This window comes from Lethenteron reissneri, chromosome 14, assembly GCF_015708825.2.
Source record: "Lethenteron reissneri isolate LAM-NWPU_2019-01 chromosome 14, ASM1570882v1, whole genome shotgun sequence".
Taxonomy (NCBI): Eukaryota; Metazoa; Chordata; class Hyperoartia; order Petromyzontiformes; family Petromyzontidae; genus Lethenteron; species Lethenteron reissneri.
Window position 1 is genome coordinate 13,908,109 of NC_083792.1, and position 22,123 is coordinate 13,930,231.

Here is a 22,123-nt window from a genome sequence, read left to right on the forward strand (position 1 = left end):
CGCACCATACGTAGCCCCCCCCCTCCCCACTACCATTCCTCTTTTTTTTCCAAGAGTCCTCTTAGAGCGTCGTTCCGGAACCCTTCCCCGCTGACATTATGCCCAATCCAGATATTTTCCCTCGTCTCAATTGTTCCAATCATTGTCCCTACTCCTTCCTTCTAGAGCTTCTTTCAGCAGGCTTTCTCCTCTGACAATGTGTCCAATCTGGATGTTCTACCCATCCCGGAATTGTTCCAGTCAGACTTCACATTGTTGTTATTGGGCATGAAGCAGTGCGTGAGGATTCCATTCGACAGAGGTGTTGTGCTGGGGAAGCCAGGGGAGGCGTTGTAGAGGCAAGAGGTCATCGGCTCGCCGAGCTTATTTGGCTTCCGGTTGCCGAACGGATATGTTACGAGGTCGCACTTATTACGCACAAAGTGCTTGCCACAAATGAGCCACAATACCTTGCTGATCTCGTCAAGGAGCATAAACCATCACGTCCACTCCGATCATGATCACAGCAGCGGCGTTTGGCTGGCCATCGAACAAAGACGGCCACCGCATCACTCGCTTTCAGATGCGGCCGCTTAAAACGCTCTTCCTCGATTTAAAACGAATTTATTTAGAGCTGATTTTTGTGTTTAGTTTGTTGTCCTTCTCCCGCGCCTCTAATTATCACGGTTGGCTACGTACGGTGATGAATAAGTTTAAGATACATGCATACAAGGTAGGTGGATTGGGATCGCAGGAATTGGAAGAGGGGGTCGTTTTTTTTTTACCTCAGGCCGCACAGCTTTCTTAACCTTTCACCCCACACAGAGGGGCGTCTCGAAAAGCCACGGAGTCGTGTGGTAATAGCATTATGAGATGTTTGGGGATCAATGCAGGTTGCTTTAGTTTAATACCTCTGACCAGTCACGAATTTAGCATTCAGTGATATTATCCAAATTAGGAAATGGGTTATGATTAAAGCTACGTGATGATTGACAGAATATGTATGATCACAAAGGGCTCGCCATGAGCTAGATTCTAACGACTGCTGTATGTTGGACAATGTCTGTGGGCGTCACACAAGACGAAGACCACCGACATGGAAGTAACAAAAGACGAGTGATGGACAAAGCACGATCGTAGTAAAACTTGGCAAACTACGTGTGCTAAGCCACAGGTAATTGAAAAACAAGTTCTCGAGATGAACAGAGAAAGCGCTATTGATTATGGGAGTGGGTCACTTGTACAGCCCCTTGTACAAGGGTCATTACTTCGAGAGGCATTGCTTCTTTTTATGGAGGACTTCGCATTTTTGTCACAATTCCAGCTGTTAGCTGTGCTCATCTTTGTGTGGCTTAGTGATGGAAATAAATGTGCGCTCATACATACCATGAAAAATGCTCACTTGTTTAGCCAGTTCAGTTACATAATTTGCATTTGTTCAAATGGATTTTTTCTTCTTTGGTTTCCACACCCAAAATGCTATGGTCGTGCAACCAGTCTTAAATGAATCTTGGCAACGACAACGACGTCGTCCTTTACAGAACACAGCCGTAGCTTGTCTGAAAAAGACCCGCCTGAAGCCCGGACACAGGCCACTGGGATTTTGGTATTCTCTGGCGAAGACTTTGTACACAAGCCGATCGTGTCTGGCCTGAAGCCATTAACAACGTGAGCAAGGGCCCTTACAACGCCGCTCAATCAGCGTGGGACAGAAGCAAAGAATCCGTGCTACCATGGGCTCATCAGCCACATTTCGGGCGAGATCCATAATTCATTATGTTATAGCAACGATGGTGATCTTATAAGGTCCGGAATTTATTTTTAAATATGATACCGCGTTGGCAAGGGTGCACAAGCACCAATAACAGCAAGTCTTCACATTGATCAATAACACTGCCCGAAGCAGATACAAAATCCGTAATAGGTGACGTTTTGAGCAATGGCCCTTCTTCATAGCGGAGAGGTAATGTCGCTGTTTATTATAATGGTTCTGTTAAGAAGTCCCAACCAGAGCAACACTTTTGTACACGCGTTAACAATTCCTGCGCACCTTTAAAGTCTCAAGCCCACGACTTTTTTTGTTACTCACAAAAGATGCGTTCACTTTACGTTTACGAGTCGTGTTCTTTTAATCCTGCAACTCTTAAACGCAAGTTGCCTCGCTTACGTTGACAAACGTTATGCCCCTGCGACGGATCCCACCTCCGCAAGTGCCATCCCCTGCGGGCGTACATTAAGTTAATGCTTGCGGTTCGGCATCGGCACGCCTTCACCTTTGAAGTTGCCGTTGCGGCCGTCGTGATTTTCAAGCGCACGGCACCGTTGGCTTCCTCGCAAATGTTTTCGGTTAAACGCTGGGTCTATAATTCAGAATCTAGACCATAACTGTCACTAAATAACCATTTCGCGAGCCCGCAAGGCTGCGCTAAAGCCCCCAAGATGAAAGAAGAGGCACGTGGGGGAGCGTCCCGTTTGAAAGCTACTGCATGCTCTTTCCTAAGCCCTCCTGTGTTGTACGAATCTTAAAATAGATCGTTATGTGCTCGCAAAAGCAGCTTCATAGCTGCGGGAAGAGTCATTTGCCGCCCTAATGAATACGTGTCTGCATTCGTTAAGTCTGTTCATGCTTTGGAAGTTCTCGGGTACGTGATTGCCGCAAGCGCACGCTGGAAGCAATGAATACACTTACATTCGCAAACTACTATGTGGAACATGTAGTGGTGTTGTTGTGTGCAAAGTATTAACAAGCCACGACCGTCACATCCGCTTAGTCTACAAATTGCGGCAAGCACCGTCATCTTTGGACACGTTCAATCGAGCACGCATTAATGTTTGATTAATTTTCGGAAATGTCATCTTCAGCTTAGGGTCGTATAATATGTAACTAGATTTGCTATGTAATGTTTGTCGAAAGTTTGTTTTTCTGTCGAGATATGCAGGCCTACTTTGTCCTTCTCTTATGAAGGACGCTAGGAAGATTGCAGATGACTTCCCTCCAGCATCGCTAAAACTAAGTGCCATTTTGCGGGATTTAAACAGTGGCTGTCAAACGGAAGGACGAGCCCCCTGCCATGGGAATGTAGAAATTCCACCACTGACCGCATAATACGCGCAAGACTCATTGTTTTTTTCAGCATGTAAACACTTACAAATGTTTTATATATGTAAAAAAGTATTTTTTTTAATAAGCGTGCACCGTTCATTTTAAGCCGGGTGGTGGTGCACGCCTGCATTCTAGTACTGTGGAGCCAGTGAGGGTTTGTGGATCGCACCAGGGGCGGTTTCTTCATTAGGGCGATTGGGCGACGCACCACCAATGTCATTCAACCACAGAGTCACGCTAGCCGTCACTGTCAGCCTCTGGATATAGTCCAATCAGCGTCATGTCACGTTCTGTGGAGTACCGCCTCTTTTGGGGCGATTTCACTACGGCTGAGAATCGCCCCGAGTGGCCCCATAGACTTAGATTCAAAGATGTTTTTTTTCGAACGGGGGCGCTCCAATGCATTCTCTATGGCTTCCGGGAGGGCATGCACTAACGTGCTTACGTCATCATACGTGCTAACGTCATCATACGTAAGCACGTTTCATCCAACAATATAATGTATCGCTACCTAGTGGAATCTTTAATAAAATAAACTTGAGTGGTTTGTTTTAATAGTGAGTATATAAACAAACAAGATGTATTGTAAGAGTCACTTTATTTTTCATTAATATTAAAGAAGTGAAGTTGCCTTTACATGCTTAAGCTGTTAATTTATTCATTGCATGGGTGGACCTTATCCTTATCAATCATCCAGACATTTGCCCCCCCTGAGAGATTTTGCAGGAGCCGCCACTGGATCGCACAAAAGTTTTTTAACTCCCTTCCTGTGGGTGTCGAGGTGCAATACCCCTGGCTTTCCAGGAAAATTCAGTGCATAAAAAATGTGGACTCCACCTGTTCCGACTGTATGGGATTGAGTTTTTCCCCCTTGCACGCCTAGAGTTTCTCCAGGTCCTCTGGTTTCCTCCCACACGTGAAACACTCGTTAATTGGTCACAAACACCGTCATATATGGAGGACCGAAGAGCTTGGGAAATGTTTTGGCGCCAGCTCACCGATTGGCTGCCTTCCTGCCTCTCTGTGATTCCTCCCCGCACCTCTGCGTCATTCTCTTTCTTCGAGAGCGAGCGAATACTGTGGCATGTTTCGTGTTGAACTTATTATTATTGTTCTTGCAACCATTTACATTGATTAGTACGGACCTGTTTCGTGCTGCTTGCTCACGCGACACGTGCGTTTGTGCTCCGCAGACATCAACGAGTGCCAGTTCCGCGGCATCTGTCCCAACGGCACGTGCATCAACCAGCAAGGCAGCTTCAGATGCAGCTGCATGGAAGGGTACCTGTGGGACTCCTTTGGCCAGGAATGCATGTGTAAGCCGCGCCACATCACAATTGCCACTTTATCTGGGGCATGCTCGCTTATTCTCTGAGGTTTCAATTTCTATCGTTGCTTGTTTCTACATGCGAGCAGAATTGTTCCCTTCCGATAGAACTGTTGGAATTAACATTCCTCAAACACACAGGTGCATACCTTCAACTGCATCGGAACATCAGCAGGCTGATTGGCACATCTGCTGCATAAACAAGCCACGGTGCGATTTGTGGCCATGCAACACTCTGGACCATATAGTAAGCCACCAAAATCTGCACTCGTTCGACGGAGGAGCAATTGCAAAACGTCATGAACTCTCTGTGGAAGAAGCCCTCTCGTCATGAGCAGACCTCGACGTTGCACCTAGCCCCTGAACATATTACGATACGCAAGAATAGAATAGGAATTATTGACATTTTAGACATTTTACCAAACAACTAAAATGAGCAGCTCAGCACACATCTCCCTTTGCACACCAGGGAAATGTTAGCCAACTTCAGAGAGGTCCATTGATTTATTATATAATTCGAGTTGGGTGAATTTACAGGTGGGTGACAGGAAATGTTGGTTTTAGATTGCAGTGTTTAAGTAGTTATTAAGGTGTATATTTCCCAAGGGAAATTTAATTCAGGATTATTTAAACAAACGTTTGTGGCGTTTTCAGCCCAGGTGGCAAAGAGGGAGGCATGTAAATCTTAAGGGCTAATAACAATTGTCAGTTAAAGTGGCTTAAACAGATTAACTTCATATGTATACTTACAATATAAGACTGAATAAACCTTCGAATCGCGTCATACTTGGCGACAGAGTCAAATGAAGACGTACAGACAGATTTGCTGATTCTAAATTAGATTATAGACTGTTTTAGGGGGACTGATATGTTATGCTGCACCAGTGTACCGCCAATACGTCCACATGTTGTTTTTGAATGGAGACGATTGCCAAACGTGGAAAGGCGGACGGCGGTGGCTACGGGCACTGGAGTGTTGGAGACCCCCTCGCCTACAGCAAACCATGGAGCAAACCATGGGCCCTGAAACGACACACGATAGGTGCACATGCTACTACTTAAGCAGCCGCCAACCAAACAAAAAAATCCCCCCTCCCCCCCATACAATTGCTGTACCTATGAGCAGAGTTCAAATTAGGGGCGTCACCGGGAGGACGGTGGAGCCTATAACTTAGCTACCCCGTGCAGGCGGGATGATTCACCTCTAATTGCTCCCAGCTGCCCACCGCCCAACGGCACCGCAGGTGCGTCCACTTAACGGTTTGTGCAAACGCCCCCCCCATCCCCTCCACACTTTGCTGTTTTTAGTGTCAAGCGGAGGGAGTTCTGGTGAGGCGCCCCAGTTCAGGGTCAGGTCACCGAGTCGTCACCGCCGTAGTCGGGAGGTGCCACAGTGAATCTGGCTCAGCTAGGGCAGTGGAGTTGGGTGACTCTCACGATGGCATTATTCATGATTCACAATGGGATCGTTCGGATTGGTGGAATTGTTGAAACCACAGGATTCATCAATTCAGGAATCTCCAAGCTTCAGTTAGTTCCAGCTATGTTGGTCATCAGAGTTGTTTAACTATACTTCACCACACTGGACATTGTGGGCTGGTGAAGGGGGGGTGGGGGACAGGACCGGTGTAGATATTCCTCACACTGTGAGCGGATGCTTGGAAATCAAATGTCGGTGAATGTCACAGCGACCCATTCTTCATGAAGACGAGGCTGTGTATCCCCATCGGCAGTCTTTAACCATCGTTGGATATTCCACATCCCATCCCGGTGGAGAGGCCAGTGTCTTCATATATCGGCCGTGAGCGACTCCTGAGAAAGTATTACCCATTCCAGTGACCATCGAAGGGTGTTGAACCCTGATGGGCGAGGTAGAGGCCCTTCCTGAGGGTATAGAGAGGGAGAGCACGAAATTTGCCTGGCTCAGAGTTGGAGATTGCCACTTTGCACACTGTGCGACCCAGAGAAATCCGGTAACATTTTAAAAGTATCAAAAAACAAAAGCACAAATGAAAAAAAAGTTTTTTGAATTAACGTAAGATCACTTTTCCGTTAGTAGACATATACTATCAATCACACCCTAAGACAGTAAGAACAATATTGATGTGCACAATTAAATTTGCATTAAAATTTAAATGATCTAATTTAATTGGTAGAGTGCACCATGGGAAGTATGAGCTTTGTTGTCTTTCCCCGCACCTCCGAGTCGCACGGTTGGCTACGTACGGTGCGGAAGAAGTTCAACGCCAATACAACGTGCATGAGTCAGGGTATTTGTTCCAGATTAACTCAGCTATAGGTTTGCATTTTTCTGTTAAATCTAGTCACCAATATTTGTTTATTGCCCCAGAATTGAACAAAAATCAGCAATCAACTTTGTAACGTGAGGGCTTTATAACCCGTGCTTGTCACCTCACCCAATCCCAACCACAAGAGGAAAAAAAATACAATCTCAACGCGGCTCCATTGCTCAAATTCCAATAACAATTGAGCCCATTATTACTGTACCGTATTTAATCAACGTTAAAACACGCAGGAGTGAGACACGGCATGGGCGGGTGGACGGGCACGGCAGAGCGTGCCACAAAACCCAGCCGAGTCGTAAGCAGTGAACACAATCGAGAAACAGTTGGCTCTGTGTTCCACTGACCTGCCCGCCCGTTCACCGCAGGCACGGGTGGCGCGACGGCTCCAGGGGACGCCGCTTGACCCCGCGGCCCGGAGAAATTAGAATTGGGCGCGGTTTAGCAGCCGTGGGGTGGTGCCAGGGACCCCGGGGGAGCAATGATTGCACGAGCGTGCAGCTAACTGCCTGCAGCTGGGATATCGGTCACGTTATGGTCAAGGTGAATTAAATATTGTTTTACCTGGGTGCGGCATCGGCCGGCCCGTTGGGAAGCAATGGCCTCACGCGCTTTTCCACGTGGGTTTATTAGGACGCGGTAATAGAGATGCGGGATGTACCATGTGCACTACTTGCTGCGACATGTGACCCAAAGAAAAATGGTCATTGACGAAGAAAGATATGGAACACGATATGAATGCGCACAAGCAAGCGGGGAGCAAAAGGAACGCGTTGATTTACATCGCGAGACGTAAAGAGGAAGACACCGATTCGAGATCACGTGCAAGAATTGCCAACGTCGAGGGGGTGGCAGTTGAACACGCAGCAGGCTTTCGCGACCAGTATTATTCATAATAAAGGTTTTTGGGTTAAATCGCGTAAGTATACATGTGTCGCAACCCTCCACCACCCGACATGGCCAATCAGTAAGAAATGTGTCACGTTGACAAAAGACAAATAGTTCACTACTTTAGCCCACATTTACAATTTGAGTAGTACGGCGTTTCAATGGTAATTACATCCAGCATCTTCGGGCGATTTGCCAGAATAGTGGGGTGGGAGTTCCCCGGCCACAAGGTAAACATCATTGGCAAATAATATCTGAAGCGGTCCGGTGCCCCAACCCTTCCCCAAGCCACACTGACCAGCGTGGTGAAGTATGGTCAAACAACAATTGTATCTAAATGACACCCTCATGATGGCCTCTCTCTCTGTCTCTCTCGTCAGCGGACATGGTGTTATCGTCCAAGATCGACATGTGCTACCGAGCCATGGACGGGCAAGAGTGCGTTCTGCCGATACCACTGCCGCTGACAAAGCATATCTGCTGCTGCAGCGTCGGCAAGGCCTGGGGCAAGAACTGTGAAAAGTGCCCACCGCAGGGCCTATGTGAGTGCATGTGCACTCATACACACATACACACATACACTCATACACACATACACGCATACACTCATACACTCATACACACATACATACAAACATACACTCATACACACATACATACAAACATACACTCATACAAGGGGTAATGCTCAAACTTCCTCATAGATGAAGTTAAGATTCAGTTTCTGCATTGCCATGTCCTGAAAACCTTGCAGCTCAGGCCGACAATGCCTGGTGTCCCCAGGCAGTCTCCCATCCAAGTATTAATGCAGCCTCAACCCATTAGCTTAGCAAACGAAAGCTGACTGCGATCGGCCTAATTTTTATTTTGTTATCACAAGCAATTAATGTATATTTTTTTCGATTTAAAGCTTTGTGACTTATTTTATTATTTCCCTTCTACGTGACTTTACCGAAATAACCAAGAAGAACAATTAATGTATGTATGTTACAGTATGTTGAACTTCTTTCGCAACGTACGTCGACAACTGTGCGAGTCGGAGGCGTGGATCATAGACGTTTTATGCGTCCCTCATCACTGCTGCTAATTACCCGCCCCAACTTAAAACCAGCCAATAAAGACAGTCACCTTGTCACACCAATATAGCCACCCAACCAAGCAGCAATCAGCATTAATTGTTACACCGGCTCATCTGCAGGGCTGGCCTGATGATGTTATGGCACCTACTTAAGGAGCCAAATCAGCAAGCTCTTTTACAGGAGAGTTGAGATTCGCCAACGCCGGAAGATGCTGGACGCAATCTCCAGCGAAACCATCACGAACTATTGTCACCATTATGCTTGCTTCTCAACAGTCTGGTTTGCTGAAAAAAGCAAATCAATGTCGGAAGGTGGAAGGTTATCGTAAAAAAGCGAAAACTACACCTCCACATTCCAACCTAAAATAAACTAATCATGAATCCTAATGATGCATAATGTTAAACCATTTGCATGTGACTGATGCAAGGCAACACGATGGACTGACATGCCTTCTTGTTTTCAAATGTAAAAAAAAGCCTCCTTCAAAGAAACGTGCCCGGCTGGGATGGGCTACCACTTCCCTTCGTCTGAGATGAAGCTCAACGTGCGGAAGCTGACGGACGTGGAGCAAATGCAGATAACGCCGGAGCGACCGGCCAAGGCAGCGGCCGCCGTGGACCCAGGGAGAGGGGACGCGCTCCCTGGGGCCCCGCGCCTACCCCAGCACCACGCGCCTCCCAAGATCGACGTCTGTAAGGTCACACGCATGCATGCCCCCCCCCCCCCCCCAAACAAAGACAAAGATCCTCCGTATAGCCTTAACTGACCGTGGGCAAGTGCTGTTAGCGAGCAGTGACGATGTTTACACACCGCACTAGGGACTCATTTAGGGCTGAGTCGAACCAGGTGGAGGCCCAGAACCGGTTCAGATAATCGTCACTGGTGTTGGCCGTGAGCTGGAATGGAACTCGGGTCGCTGGACTCAGTGCAGTGTGCTGTGTGTGTATATGTGTTGGACTTATTTCGCATTGTATGTAGCGAACCGTACTAATTGGAGGTGCGCTAACCGCTACACTCCCCAACACACACTTTAAGATGCAAATCCTCCGCTGGAGAAGAGTCTTCCCCATACTAATTGGCTACTGGGAATCGTTCGATTATATTATTCTTCACCGTGCCGGTCGCTCCTCGATGTTGAAGGCAGATCGCGTGGACGAGGGGGCGTGGTGCAAATGGTGACGTTTTCCATAGTGCTACATCGTAGGGTCACTACATAAATGGTGAACCACGGTGGCGAGATGTTAACTACCTCGCCTGGTACACAGGAGGTCGTGGGTTTCATCCCGACCCTGACGCCTGCATATTTGGAGTTTGCATGTTTCTCTCCCCGTGGTCACGTGGATTTTTCTCTCGGTCCTCCGCATTTAGAGTATTTGGCTACTATCAATTTCCACGCGATAAGCCGCTTCGTTGAGCTATCGTTTGTGGCCAGGTCGCTTCTATAGCTCAGTGGGCCTTAGCTGGTAAAATAAAAATAGTAAATAGTTACAATTTGTAGAAGTAATTAAGATTGACAGGAGAGCAGTGGCGCAGGGGTGAGCGCACGTTGGGTGCGACGAACCCGGCAAAGTTGGTTCATATTCTTCGGTTCTTTCGGTGAAGTCACGTCGATATAAAATAAAATTAAAAATGTAATAAAATTTAAATTAAATTTTAAAATAAAAGCATGAAACCCACGACGTTAATTAATTATTTGGTTTTCTCGTTTCTGTTTCTTTCTCACTGGTATTGTTTTCCGAGGTATTATCATGGCAACAATGCAAATTGTATGCGTGAAAAGCAATCCAATTGGATTCTTGAAGATACATATATATTTTTTAATCTGCCACTAAATTCTCAGATTTTCCCTTTGTACCACGTGTGCTTGACTTTGCATCGAGCTATTTAACAATGTCACGCGTTTAACTTCAGCATATTTTTTTTACCTTTTGTGTTGTATTTCAGATTCAAGTCTTGATGGCGAACCGGTAAGAAAATATCGTTCGTGTAAAATATTCAGAAACTCGTGAGAGAGGAGGTGGCCTCGTGGCTAATTATCTTCGAGGTTGAATGTCGTGTCACGAAACTGAAGACGGACCGCTGTGATCCTTGGGTTTAAATCTGAGCAGACATCCGTGACTGGCACAGCGGAAACACTCGTTCCTCACAGCAAGAAGGACTTGGGTTTGATTCCAAACTCGGGTGTCTTTTTTCATGGGTTTGCTCCGGGTTCTCTGGATTACTCCCATGGAAAACCAAAGAACCCTTTGCAATGTAACTGATTGCAAGGCCAAACTTCCCAGTTATGAAATATTACCTGCAAATTACTAAATTTGGATGACGCATTGTAAAATCACTCCCCTGCTGCAAGTACATGGCAGGACCCTCCTGAAACGGAGTCTGGAGACTCAGTGACGCTTTTCTGGGTAAAGAAGCATCATAATAACTAATTTATTAAACCGAATTGTCAACGTGTTAACGTGTTAATGGTCTGAGCCCCATCAGCAGACTACAAATGTTTTTACTTTAGATTATTTCCTTGCTTGAACATATTCTAGCTCTGCGAATTCTTGGTGACTCACATCTAACATGTATAGAAGATGCATCTCGGGAGTTGAGAGGTCTATTGAAGTAACTTCCAAAGTAGTTCTATTACTTTTTTTCTGGGAACATTCTCTGAGACAGGGTTGTAGTACACGGAATGGAAAGTTAATTGTCTCGTGATATTACACCAAGAGCACAGTTGTGATAATAATTGGGAAAATATGGAGAGAGAAAAAGCAAAGGTGACAAGACATGTGGGAAAAGCAGCATCCCCTTTATCATTATTCTACTTGGTTTCTGTTTTCAATTCCACCAATCAGTATCTTAACATATTAATAAACATGGAATATTTCGTAAAGCTAACATTCATATTCTTAAAACGAATAACTGCTCGTATTTGTTTAAGCATGTCTATTATTTGTATGCCATATATCGTCATGGAAGTGAAATCTTAACGTCCTGTACAATTACATTCCTACGTGTTATGTTGTGACAGGTGATAACAGCTCCAAGCACCGATAACGCCAAAAAAACTATCACAGGTTCGTATGTATGCTTTTATTTGTACGGGACAAACTAACAAAGAATGCACAGAATCAATGAGAGACGGAGGCTTTTGCACAGAGGAACGCTTGGATTAGAGAAAATATGCATGGCAGAGGGACATCGCATAGATTGTGATTAAATATGAACGGGCTTTATCGGGACGCGTCGCTCAAAGGGATGAATGGTTGGTGGTCGAGGCTATTGATGGAAAGGCAACCACGTGACGGAGAATTCCATCCGGGACTGAGTCTCCCTGCTTGGGTGCAGCGACGCCGTCTGCTCGTGCGCAGCAGCAACGATGGATCGTCGCATCGCCAGACAATGAGAGATGGCAACGGCTTGCGGAGGTTTCCATTCACAGTGGTGGATTGCACTTGGCTGATGATGATGACGAGTGATACTCATTGATCCTTCATATGCAGTAGCATTGCATGTGTACATGTTCATGCATTAGTAAAGTCCCTATGCTGACAGGTTTGCCCAATAGCAAAGACTTCCCTTGGCCATTTCACTGATGGTAATTTACCAACTGTGCACCAATGGGCATTGAAGACATGTTGTGAATGTATTGTTAAACGCATGCCTGTAGTCAACACCGACCTCTTTATAGCTCGACTGTTCACTCATTTGGTTGCCACTTCATAGAGAGTCGTCGATAGGGCATGGAGATTTTGTAAGTTGAGCTCTTGGACATCTTCCCTCAGAGGTTAATAAAATAAGCACTATCTCCTGAGATATTAACTACTTTGTTTATGTTGCTTTGGGAGTTGTGTACAAGCACTGACCACAAAAACTCAGTTTACCACGTAGGCTTTCGCGACCAATATCCATAATAGAGGTGTTTGGATTACATCACGTAAATACAAATATAATATAAAAGTAACTCGTCAATAACACGACCAATAAATGCTAAGAAGATAGGTGCTATTGCCAGAAACGTTGCCTGCTATATCGTCTTCCTTGCAAGGCCACAGCGGAGTGTGTGTGGACCGATTATCTCCTAAGAAGTTAGCGGCGGCTATCCGATGAAGAGGCCGATCCTTGCCGTTTGGAATTTCCAGCACTGACACTGGCCAATGCTCATGTCAGCTTGGAGACACACGGTGCCGTGAGTTCACCGGTGTGTCATCGTCGCGCAAAGGCGTCGTCTTTCCACAGCGCACGCGCCGCCTCCACCCCAGCAGGTGTTCCCGTCGTGCTCGTCGCGTGGGCCGGCGTGTGCAGTCACGATGAGCGGCGTGTGCAGTCACGATGAGCGGCGTGTGCAGTCACGATGAGCGGCGTGTGCAGTCACGATGAGCGGCGTGTGCAGTCACGATGAGCGGCGTGTGCAGTCACGATGAGCGGCGTGTGCAGTCACGATGAGCGGCGTGTGCAGTCACGATGAGCGGCGTGTGCAGTCACGATGAGCGGCGTGTGCAGTCACGATGAGCGGCGTTGCGTCACGTGCCTCTGCTCACGAGGCCGGGCAACGGAATAGCTCACGGGGCCCATCTTTAGAAGATCGCCGATGAGGCGACGTGTTTCTAATTTTCGAAAAGGAATGTGCTCGTGAATTGGCGGGTAATTGCACGCAGTTAGAAATTGTTTGACATGGGAAGGTGAGTTTTGTGCAGGTGTGTTCTAGCTCACATCCTGTGTATTTATACACCATGTTTAACCCTTAAATATTATCTTTTAACGTATCTACGGTTGCTTATGTCATCATCATCATCATCAGATGTTGTCTATGATTGGCTGAATGAAGGCTTCCTCAAGTTGTTTCTTTTTCTCCTGGTTCCGCGTTGCCTTGATCCATCTTGCTCCTGCAGGCGACCTCACCTCTTCGCCCCACCTCATCTCTCAACCTACTTCCTCGTTCCACTTTGTTCTCTGATTCACGTGGTCCTCTCTCTGTCTCGGCGTAATTCCAAACACGTTTCCCTTCACGCTGCTTCGTGTACTCTGCACATTTAGACTTATTTTCTTTGTAATTGTGCATTTTTCCGATCCATTTGACAAAGCAGCTATTAAGCACTGATTGAAGGCGTACTTCTATCGGCATTTTTTTGCCTTGCATTTTTTAATGAAATGTCTTTTTTCTTAAGTAGTACCACCTGCTACCGATCACCTCTTCATTTCATCATTTTGATCTCGACCCACCTTCAAGACTCATGCACTGTGCCCGAGGTGCACATGCTCTGCATAAAAGTCGTGGCCAGATGATACTGCCATGTGCTGGTGCTTGCTAAGAAAAGGAAACAAACTGAATTAGACGGCACGCTTTGAGAATTATGCCCCATTCATACCTATGGTCACGCATTCTGGAACAAAGCATCCAATCATCAATTAATTTCGAGTTTTAAGCTCGCGTTAAATGCATACAATTGCAGAAATTAAAAATCAACGTTTTTGTTATTCGTGCGTGTGACACCCACAGCCACTGAGGTGCCGACCATTCATCGCAGTGTCGGAATAAAAGTGTTGTTTATTAAAGCAAATCGCGACTCTGACTCGCAGCATTTTGCCCGATCACTGGTTGGGGGTGGATGTCAATTGTCCACCCTTAATGGTGATGTATATTTGTAATCACAGTGTAAATTCAATATTCTTCACTTAAACAGTTGCATATATATAAACGTACACACGCACGCACGCGAATGACTGCCGGTTTGTGAAGCACGTTCAACATAACGCACGACTTAAAACAATCGCACAGCAGATACTTCTTTCCAGCGATAATTTGATACAGTTGCCACACTCAAAATCATTTCCAGGTGAGTCCTGGAAAGACCTCGTGGGAACATGAGACCCACTCTCGCAAAGCCGAGCATGAAAAATGTATCTCCCTCTGGCAAGGGCACTTATGCTCTCTACGGCAGTGAGCAAGACCCGCGATTAAAAACTCGTGGTGCCGTGCGCCGATAATCCAGCTGTTCGGACAGGAGACGTGGTGATTGATGTGCAGTTACCCGGCCTGGAGCGCTATGATGTGGTCAGTGCTTGGTAGGATACCAAGAAGGGTTTATGACCTACGAGTACAGTAAAGCCTCTCTATCTGCGAGGGTTACGTTCCTGAAAATGCTCGTGAATGCAGAGTTAGCGAATGCAGAAGCCTTGTTAAACGGAGGGAAAAAAAGGGGTTATGTTCTTGTTACGAGTGAACATGGGGGGGGGGGGGGAGAATTTTAAATATTTAATAAAAAAAATTACAAAAAATATGTAATAAAGTTTAAAGAACCATGTGCTTTTTTAAATTAACTTTGACGATGATGATTTGACGGCAATGCAGGTGAAAGTGGTGATGATGGTGAGGAATTCAGGAGGATGACTCCGCGGGGAAATGCAGGTGTTTGATAACAAGGCACAGTGGTTATAGTGAGGACGAAGCAGGCAGCCGAGGGGGCGTGCCGAATCGTCACGGACATGTCCCAATGGAATCTGGCGCGACGGACACTCCTGAGTGCTGGAGTCCGGCGAGTCGCGAATCGGGAATTGGAATGCATTTAGTAACTCGTGGACATGCGGAACTGGCGAATCTCGAACTCGCACATAGTGAGAGTTTACTGTACATTTTTTACAGCGATTTACGAGTATACCAGTTGCATCCAATGTGCACAATTACTCAACAAAGAATAAACATTATCCCAGGAGTGAGCTCCCCAGCTAATGCTGTCCATGCTAAATAAAATACCCCATTAAATATAAATGGAATTATTTTTAAAACCTTGTTTCAAGGAGCATGATCAAATCCATCACCTATAATGTAATGCACATTATACACATAGTTAATGAACGTAACAACGAATCCTTGCCCACGAACAGAAGTTGACTATGATTTCATTATTTTACTAAAGTAGTCTAAATGTGTCCAATTCATGACTTTTGAGTGACCCATCATTTGATCAGCCATTTTGTCAGTGATCAGCAAAAGCTTTTATAGATGAAAGACCAAAATAGGTCTTTCAAATTATTGTATTTTTCTTTATCTTGATGGTTAATGTCCAAAAAACAAGAAAGCACAAGGTTTCCTCTCTCTCGCAGAGGACACGGTAGACTGATGCGTAAGGTGATCCCTGTGCCCTCGTGCGTGTGTCACTCTACCACACGTTCTACCTGTGGCATCCTTGTGTTGTCCAGGTTTTTCATTGGAATTCGTATGTACGGTGCTTCTTTTATGTATGAGGCCGTGCGGAAACGACGCAATGACATTAAGCGTACGAGCCCTGTGCCCCTGTACCATTCCCGTTCTGTTGTAATGTGAACTAATGCGTACTTTATTGAGGAGAGCGATATTAGCATGTAAAATGAAGATGAATTGATTGAGAGGTGAGGTCCCTGACGGCTGCACTCTTCCCGCAGGCACGGACGTTCACGAGACCTCGGCCCTTCAGACTCCACGGCGCACTTCTCTCCCGGCCTCCAGCATCGTCGTGAGCCAAACTGAGGCCCTCTCCGTCGTGAAGGCCACCGGTAAGACACCGCACGGCGTGGGACACAGCATGGCCAAGCAATCACGAATATTATCTTGGCATAGGCCGAAATAAATTTGCCCTTCTCTCTGCTGTCTCCCACTGAAAATCCTCCACAATTTTGTCCCCCTCCTATCTATCCTCTTTCATCTGTCCCGATACCCCCTCTCGGCATGTCCCGTCCTCTGACCAATGCCTGCTAGCAAGACCTCAATTTTACCTAAAATCCCTCGTCACTCCGTTTCCCATTCTGTCCCCTCGGTTTGGAATTCCCTCCCTCTCTGTACTCATCGAATTGATGCCCTCCCATTGTTCAAATCTCATCTTGAGACCATCACGTGCTTCTCACTGGTTTTTAAAGCATTGCCGCTCACTGTGCTGGAGTCGGCTTTCCCCTGCCCAGGTCCCCGGGAACCTCGCAGTCTCTCATTGCTTATCCCCACCTTTGTCTCCCCCACCACCCCAACTCTCTTCACCTTCCTTTGAACTTATCTCCCATCCCCCACCTCTTTTGCCGTTGTAATTTAAACTAAACTATAAACTATTTTTTATTTTACCAGGCCAGTCCCATTAGCTATATAGATCGTTTTCAGAAGTGAGCTAGCTGCAAATGATAGCCCAACGAGAAGTGGCTTATCACGTGAAAATGTATAGCAGCCAAATACTCTTAAACGCACGTTGGTTCCAAACGTGGAGGGAAAAACCGGAGGACCCGGAGAAAAATCCACGCGACCACGGGGAGAACGTGCAAACTCCACATATACAGGCGTCAAGGTAGGGATAGAAGCCATGACCTCCTGTATACCAGGCAAGGGAGTTAACATCTCGCCACCGCGGTAATAAACATCCCCCCTCCACCCTCCCCCCTCTCCCTCCTCGTCATCAGAAGGATCTCCTCCCCTCTTATCCCGAGACGTCCTTCTCACCTCCTTTCCTGCCCGTGTCTTCACCTCTCCTCCTCACTCCTTTATTGTGGCCGGTTGATATTTATTTATTTAACCCGCCATCTCTGAAAGCTATTTTTAATCTATTCTTAAAATCGTGTTTTAAATGAGTGATGTTTTATTGCGTGTAAAGCGTACTGAGATGCCCTGACGTGAAGGGTGCACTATCAAGACCAATTTGTTATAATCACTTAACCATGGACATGTTACATTTTACAATTTGCATTATTCATGCACTCACACGTTGAATTAAACCGTACGTGCAAAGTATAAGTTGTTTAGTGTCTAACTGCGCGGTGCCAATGGAGCTCTCGAAAACCGTGAATGTAGAGGCCACTCGTGCCTGTCGGGTCCTGGTGAACCCAGCATCTATGACGTGCAAATCACACCTCAGCAATATACACGTCATGAAACCGCTAGCGTGTACTGTGCAGAAAGGGCATTAATATATATATAATATATGTATACGTGTATGGGGCTGTATTTGGGCAAAAAATGCCATTGCTGGGTGGCTCAAGTCTCTTGATTGGCTGGTAGCAGGGCCCCTTTCAGGGAGGAGTGGGGTTGGATTGTATTTTGGAGGACATCGATATGTAACTCGTATCGTTCAAACAAGCGCTTTTCCATTCAGCTCCAAATGGAGCGACAATCAAAATGCCTCCTTCAACGTCTCTATAAAAGCGACCGCTGGAAATCAATGAAAACTTGGCCTCGCGTGAGCCTCGCGTGAGCCATATTCCATGAAGAACCGATGATGATTTTGGAACTAAAGGTCATGGTTATGGGAACAAACAAACAAACATAAAATTGGCATCTGGGGGTCTAGCAGGAAATCTATTCCAGAGGAATTGTAGATCATTAGGATTGTTTGGCTGCAAGTGCTCCAGAGACAGAATCCGTTAACTCATGTAACAAGCAATTGGACTTGTTCTCGGTAAATAAGGTGTTTGGAGGAAACGAGTGAAATATTTAGGGTAGGGGAATGGGAAATTTACGTCTTCTGGGAATGTAAAGCAGTGTTGGGAAAGGGCGTCGATCATAGAGATGAGCCAGACGGGCCACACGGCTTCTCTTCCCATTACAGAATGGTTTGTGTTCTTATTTGACTGAAATTGAAATGTAACCATGTGACTTCCTCTCCCTGACCTCTGTGCTTCTCCAGTGCTGCTTCTATCTCCTCTGTTAGTGCTTTGCAGAGTGGACACTTTGCACAGGGCTCAGTGACCACTCTGCACCATAATAGCCGACGCAAATGCGCTCGCTGCATGCCACATTGGTATTAGGTGCATTTCCAATTGTGCCTGAACTCTGTTTCTTGGCCTGTCACGTGCCTAACAAGAGCACGTCTTCCACGTGTGCCAAGACAAAAAGAATCAAAACAAATTAATCAATATAACCCGCCAAAGCCCCACGCGCTGTAATGAAGGCTATTAATCATTAGTGGGTATGTGTCCTGAATTAGCTGTAAATTCTGCTGGAGACTGGCTCATGTAGTGCACTGGTGATAATGTGAATTTATTGGAGGGCTTTCTACGATGCAACGCTATTGCGGAAAGTGTTTCTTCCTTAGAACAACCGTAATGGGAATAAGAAGACAGAAGTTGATATTGGCCAAGAGGTAGTTAGCCAAGATTATGATTGTTATTATTTGGCTTAGCTATATGGCTGAGCCAAGCCCTTCATCCTCTGGTTATTGTTTCTTGAAGGAGATAAAACAACCGAAAGAACCAAAGAATAAGATAAAACAATAATTTGACACTTTAATATACAAAAATGTAAGGATCTTATGAGTAGGAGAGAATCAACATCTCCAATGTATTAATTTAATTCAAGTTTACCCATATATGTTTAACCTTTCATTTTGATGTAATTTTCCTGTGAGCCAGCTGAGAGAAATTTTGTGTCGGGGAGTTGGACATTAAAGTAAAGAACAAAACATCAGATGCCAGAACTGCCAAGCGTCTCATTTTGCAATAAAATCTCTGAGACTTGCACAATGGTATGCTTCGGTTGAACATGTACACAGCCCTCCCGGTGTGGCTCACACAAAGCTGTTTGTTCAAACTCTGTCTAGAGGCTGTAACCAGAAGCCCTGTTAGGCGCTGGCATTAACGCTGTTTATTGTTTTTGTTCAAAAGAGGCTTGTAGCCATGGTTAGCACGCTCGTTGTTCATTTGACACATTATGGGAAAGTCTGCGTTTCGAGTCCCATCGGTGAGGAATGTGAATTAACAGTGGATTACACCAGGGCACAGCGATCAGCTCACTGCAGGAACGTTCACCCCGTTAGCCATTCACTCGCACGCATGTGCGCTGGCGTGGCGCGGTGTTTACACAATTGCGCCGGGACGAGTTCTTTTGGCAGCGGCGTAGGTTGGCCGGCCTGATTTGCCAGCTCCGGTAATTCATTATGTCGGGAGGATTTTCCCCCCGGGACCGGCGCGGATGTGGGGCTTCGCAGATGCCCTGCCACCTCGATTGTTTGGTTACGCCGGGTTGATGTATGTCTCTCTGGCTCTTCCCCGAGCCAGGCCCATCCGTGGATTATTTTTCCCTCTGAGCACTTACTTGTCGTCATGAGCTCCATATGAGCAAGTGGCCCACAACAGTCAGTCTGGACGGGGGTGGAAGGAGATTAATAATGTGGAGTTATTAAGTCTCGCTAGCATGGACACGGCTGCATAGTTTAGTTTGTGTGGAAGTCTCAGACGAGCCAACACGTTCGCGATTTTCGTCGGAGTGCTTTTGCGCAAAAAAAAAGTAAAAATCAACAAAATGATTGCTGTATTGCTCCGAATTGCACATTATGCCATTTACTAAAATAAACACCGCAGACTGATACAACATATATTATTTTAGTTTGAAAGGATTCTTAGGATATGATACAACAATTGGTGCAACCTATTTTGCATTTCACATGCATGAATATCGAGGGGCGTGGTGGTATGTTGGATTATGAATTGCACTGTGAGGCATTACGTGCCCTTGATTTCGATTCCCAACAATGGAAACATCAGTGGTGAGTGATATCTGATCCAGTCCTAATTCCCTAGGGGTTGTAATTTACAATAAAAATTACGTACGAATGTTACTGAAATCAGCACACTGCATGTAGCTAAACACACGCTGTGTTTTTGTTTCATAATATCACACAAGATAAGTACATCGTATTCATGCAGTAAATCATTTATTTGTTAAACACTGCCTAGATTTTCCCAGCATGTCAGTTGAAACAATGGGACAAGTTTCTTGAATCCCCACACTTCTGTCCACCCGGCAGTGCCAATGGGCTCACCACAGTTAGTCGATCGGCGGGTCGCGTGTGGCGGGGTAGAGCGTGGGTACTCCCCTCTCGTCCCAGACGTGGGCTCCTCTATATGGGGCTGTCGAGAGCATCTTCTATCGGAGGCCCTTCTGCGAGTCTCGGGGTGATCAATCAATCGCATGGCTGCACCTTTAACTTTAGCTGCTATAAATTACCACATGATAAAGCACTTCATTGGGCTATCATTTGTGGACAGGCCACCTCTGAGAAAGAGTTATATAGCTCAGTGGGTCTTATCTGGTAAAATAAAAAATAAAATACTTTTCCTCTTACAAGTTTTTTGCAATGTTTGTGTTACAATGTGTGTCTTTGGTCCAGTGGTGAACACCTGCCTACAGAACCCGGACATCTGCGGACACGGCGAGTGTGTTCACCTGGACCGTGGGCACACGTGTGTGTGCAGTGCCGGCTACAAGCTCAACCCATCGCTCACTCACTGCATCGGTGCGTTCAGTCGACTTCGACTTCAGGCCGGTGGCCGTTTCTCACCAACAGCCGTTTCATTTCTAGGATTGGAAGGAGACGGGGAGGGTAAAACAAATGGCTAAGATCTGAAAAGTCTCACGAACCATCTGTGGCCAATAGATTTAATTGAAGGCTGATTGCGTTTGTTTTGAAATTCATAGTCTATTTGAAGAGCAAAGTAAGCGTGCACGCTTAACATCGGCCACTTCGAAAACAAACCTAAGCATGAACGCCCCAATTATTTCTCTTGACCGCAGGTAATTTATTAAAAGTGATTTTAATTGCAATGATATGTAATTGATATGTACTCAAGCAGTACAGTGACTTTAAAGATACGGCTCTGATTTTACTGCTGTGTTTATGGATTTTATTTAATGACACGGTAGAGTTATACTGCGATTCAGAAAACCCCTGGTTTTTTTTATCCAAGTGTCTTAAGCGTTTAATCCACCAGAGGTGTAATTAACATGCATTTAGTGATTGAGCCTGCTTCAGTTTGATGACTTGTTACGATTCGGTCTTGTGATTTGATTCAGGAAACTCGTTCTCAATGTTTTTGCCAGTGTGGTGAATATATTGCCTCTCATCACTGCAGGGCTTATGTGACTTCCATTATATACAACATATCATCACCATTAGCCATGACCAATCCACTGCTGGATGCAGGCCTCGGCAAGCTGCTTACACCTGTAATGATGATGCGATGAAACAATACATCCATCACTGATCTCATCCCTCTATCTCCTTGGTGGATGTCCTTTAAGACGCATTCCATTGCTGATCATTCCATTAGACCAGTGGTTCTTCACCTGGGGTGCACGCACCCCATGGGGGTGCGAGATGCACTTTCTGGGGGTGCGAGGCATGCCAATTTATTTTCTTTAGAAGGTAAATCATCGAAACACAAATTGAGCACGGGCATGTAAGTACAACTAGTTTGTTTCATCAACACCTATGTATTTATTATCAACGGGGAGCAAGGCTACATTAAAAGTGAATAACCACAGCATTAGACAGAGATCGAGCTTTAAGTAGAGCGAGTTGGTTAAGAGGCAACATCAACTTTTAATTTCTACTTCACAGCAAATGGGGCAGGGGGTACCTTACACCCTGCATCATTACCGGCTGGCTACATGAATTAAACCACTATTCACGCAAAGTTCCTACATTTTTTCTTAACGAAGCGAAGA

The 22,123-nt window shown here is 45.8% G+C and overlaps 1 protein-coding gene across 3 annotated transcripts in view; it reads left to right on the plus strand.

Annotated features, from left to right (window-relative positions):
• The window catches only part of LOC133342441 (latent-transforming growth factor beta-binding protein 1-like), a 131,459-nt gene that overhangs the window by 66,056 nt on the left and 43,280 nt on the right, over window positions 1–22,123 (plus strand). For all 3 annotated transcript variants that reach the window (XM_061551632.1, XM_061551630.1, XM_061551633.1), the window contains 7 exons: window positions 4,276–4,398; window positions 7,981–8,142; window positions 9,156–9,371; window positions 10,624–10,646; window positions 11,699–11,744; window positions 16,090–16,200; window positions 20,787–20,912. In XM_061551632.1, the coding sequence (XP_061407616.1) occupies window positions 4,276–4,398; window positions 7,981–8,142; window positions 9,156–9,371; window positions 10,624–10,646; window positions 11,699–11,744; window positions 16,090–16,200; window positions 20,787–20,912 (807 nt within the window). The remainder of the gene's footprint in view (window positions 1–4,275; window positions 4,399–7,980; window positions 8,143–9,155; window positions 9,372–10,623; window positions 10,647–11,698; window positions 11,745–16,089; window positions 16,201–20,786; window positions 20,913–22,123) is intronic.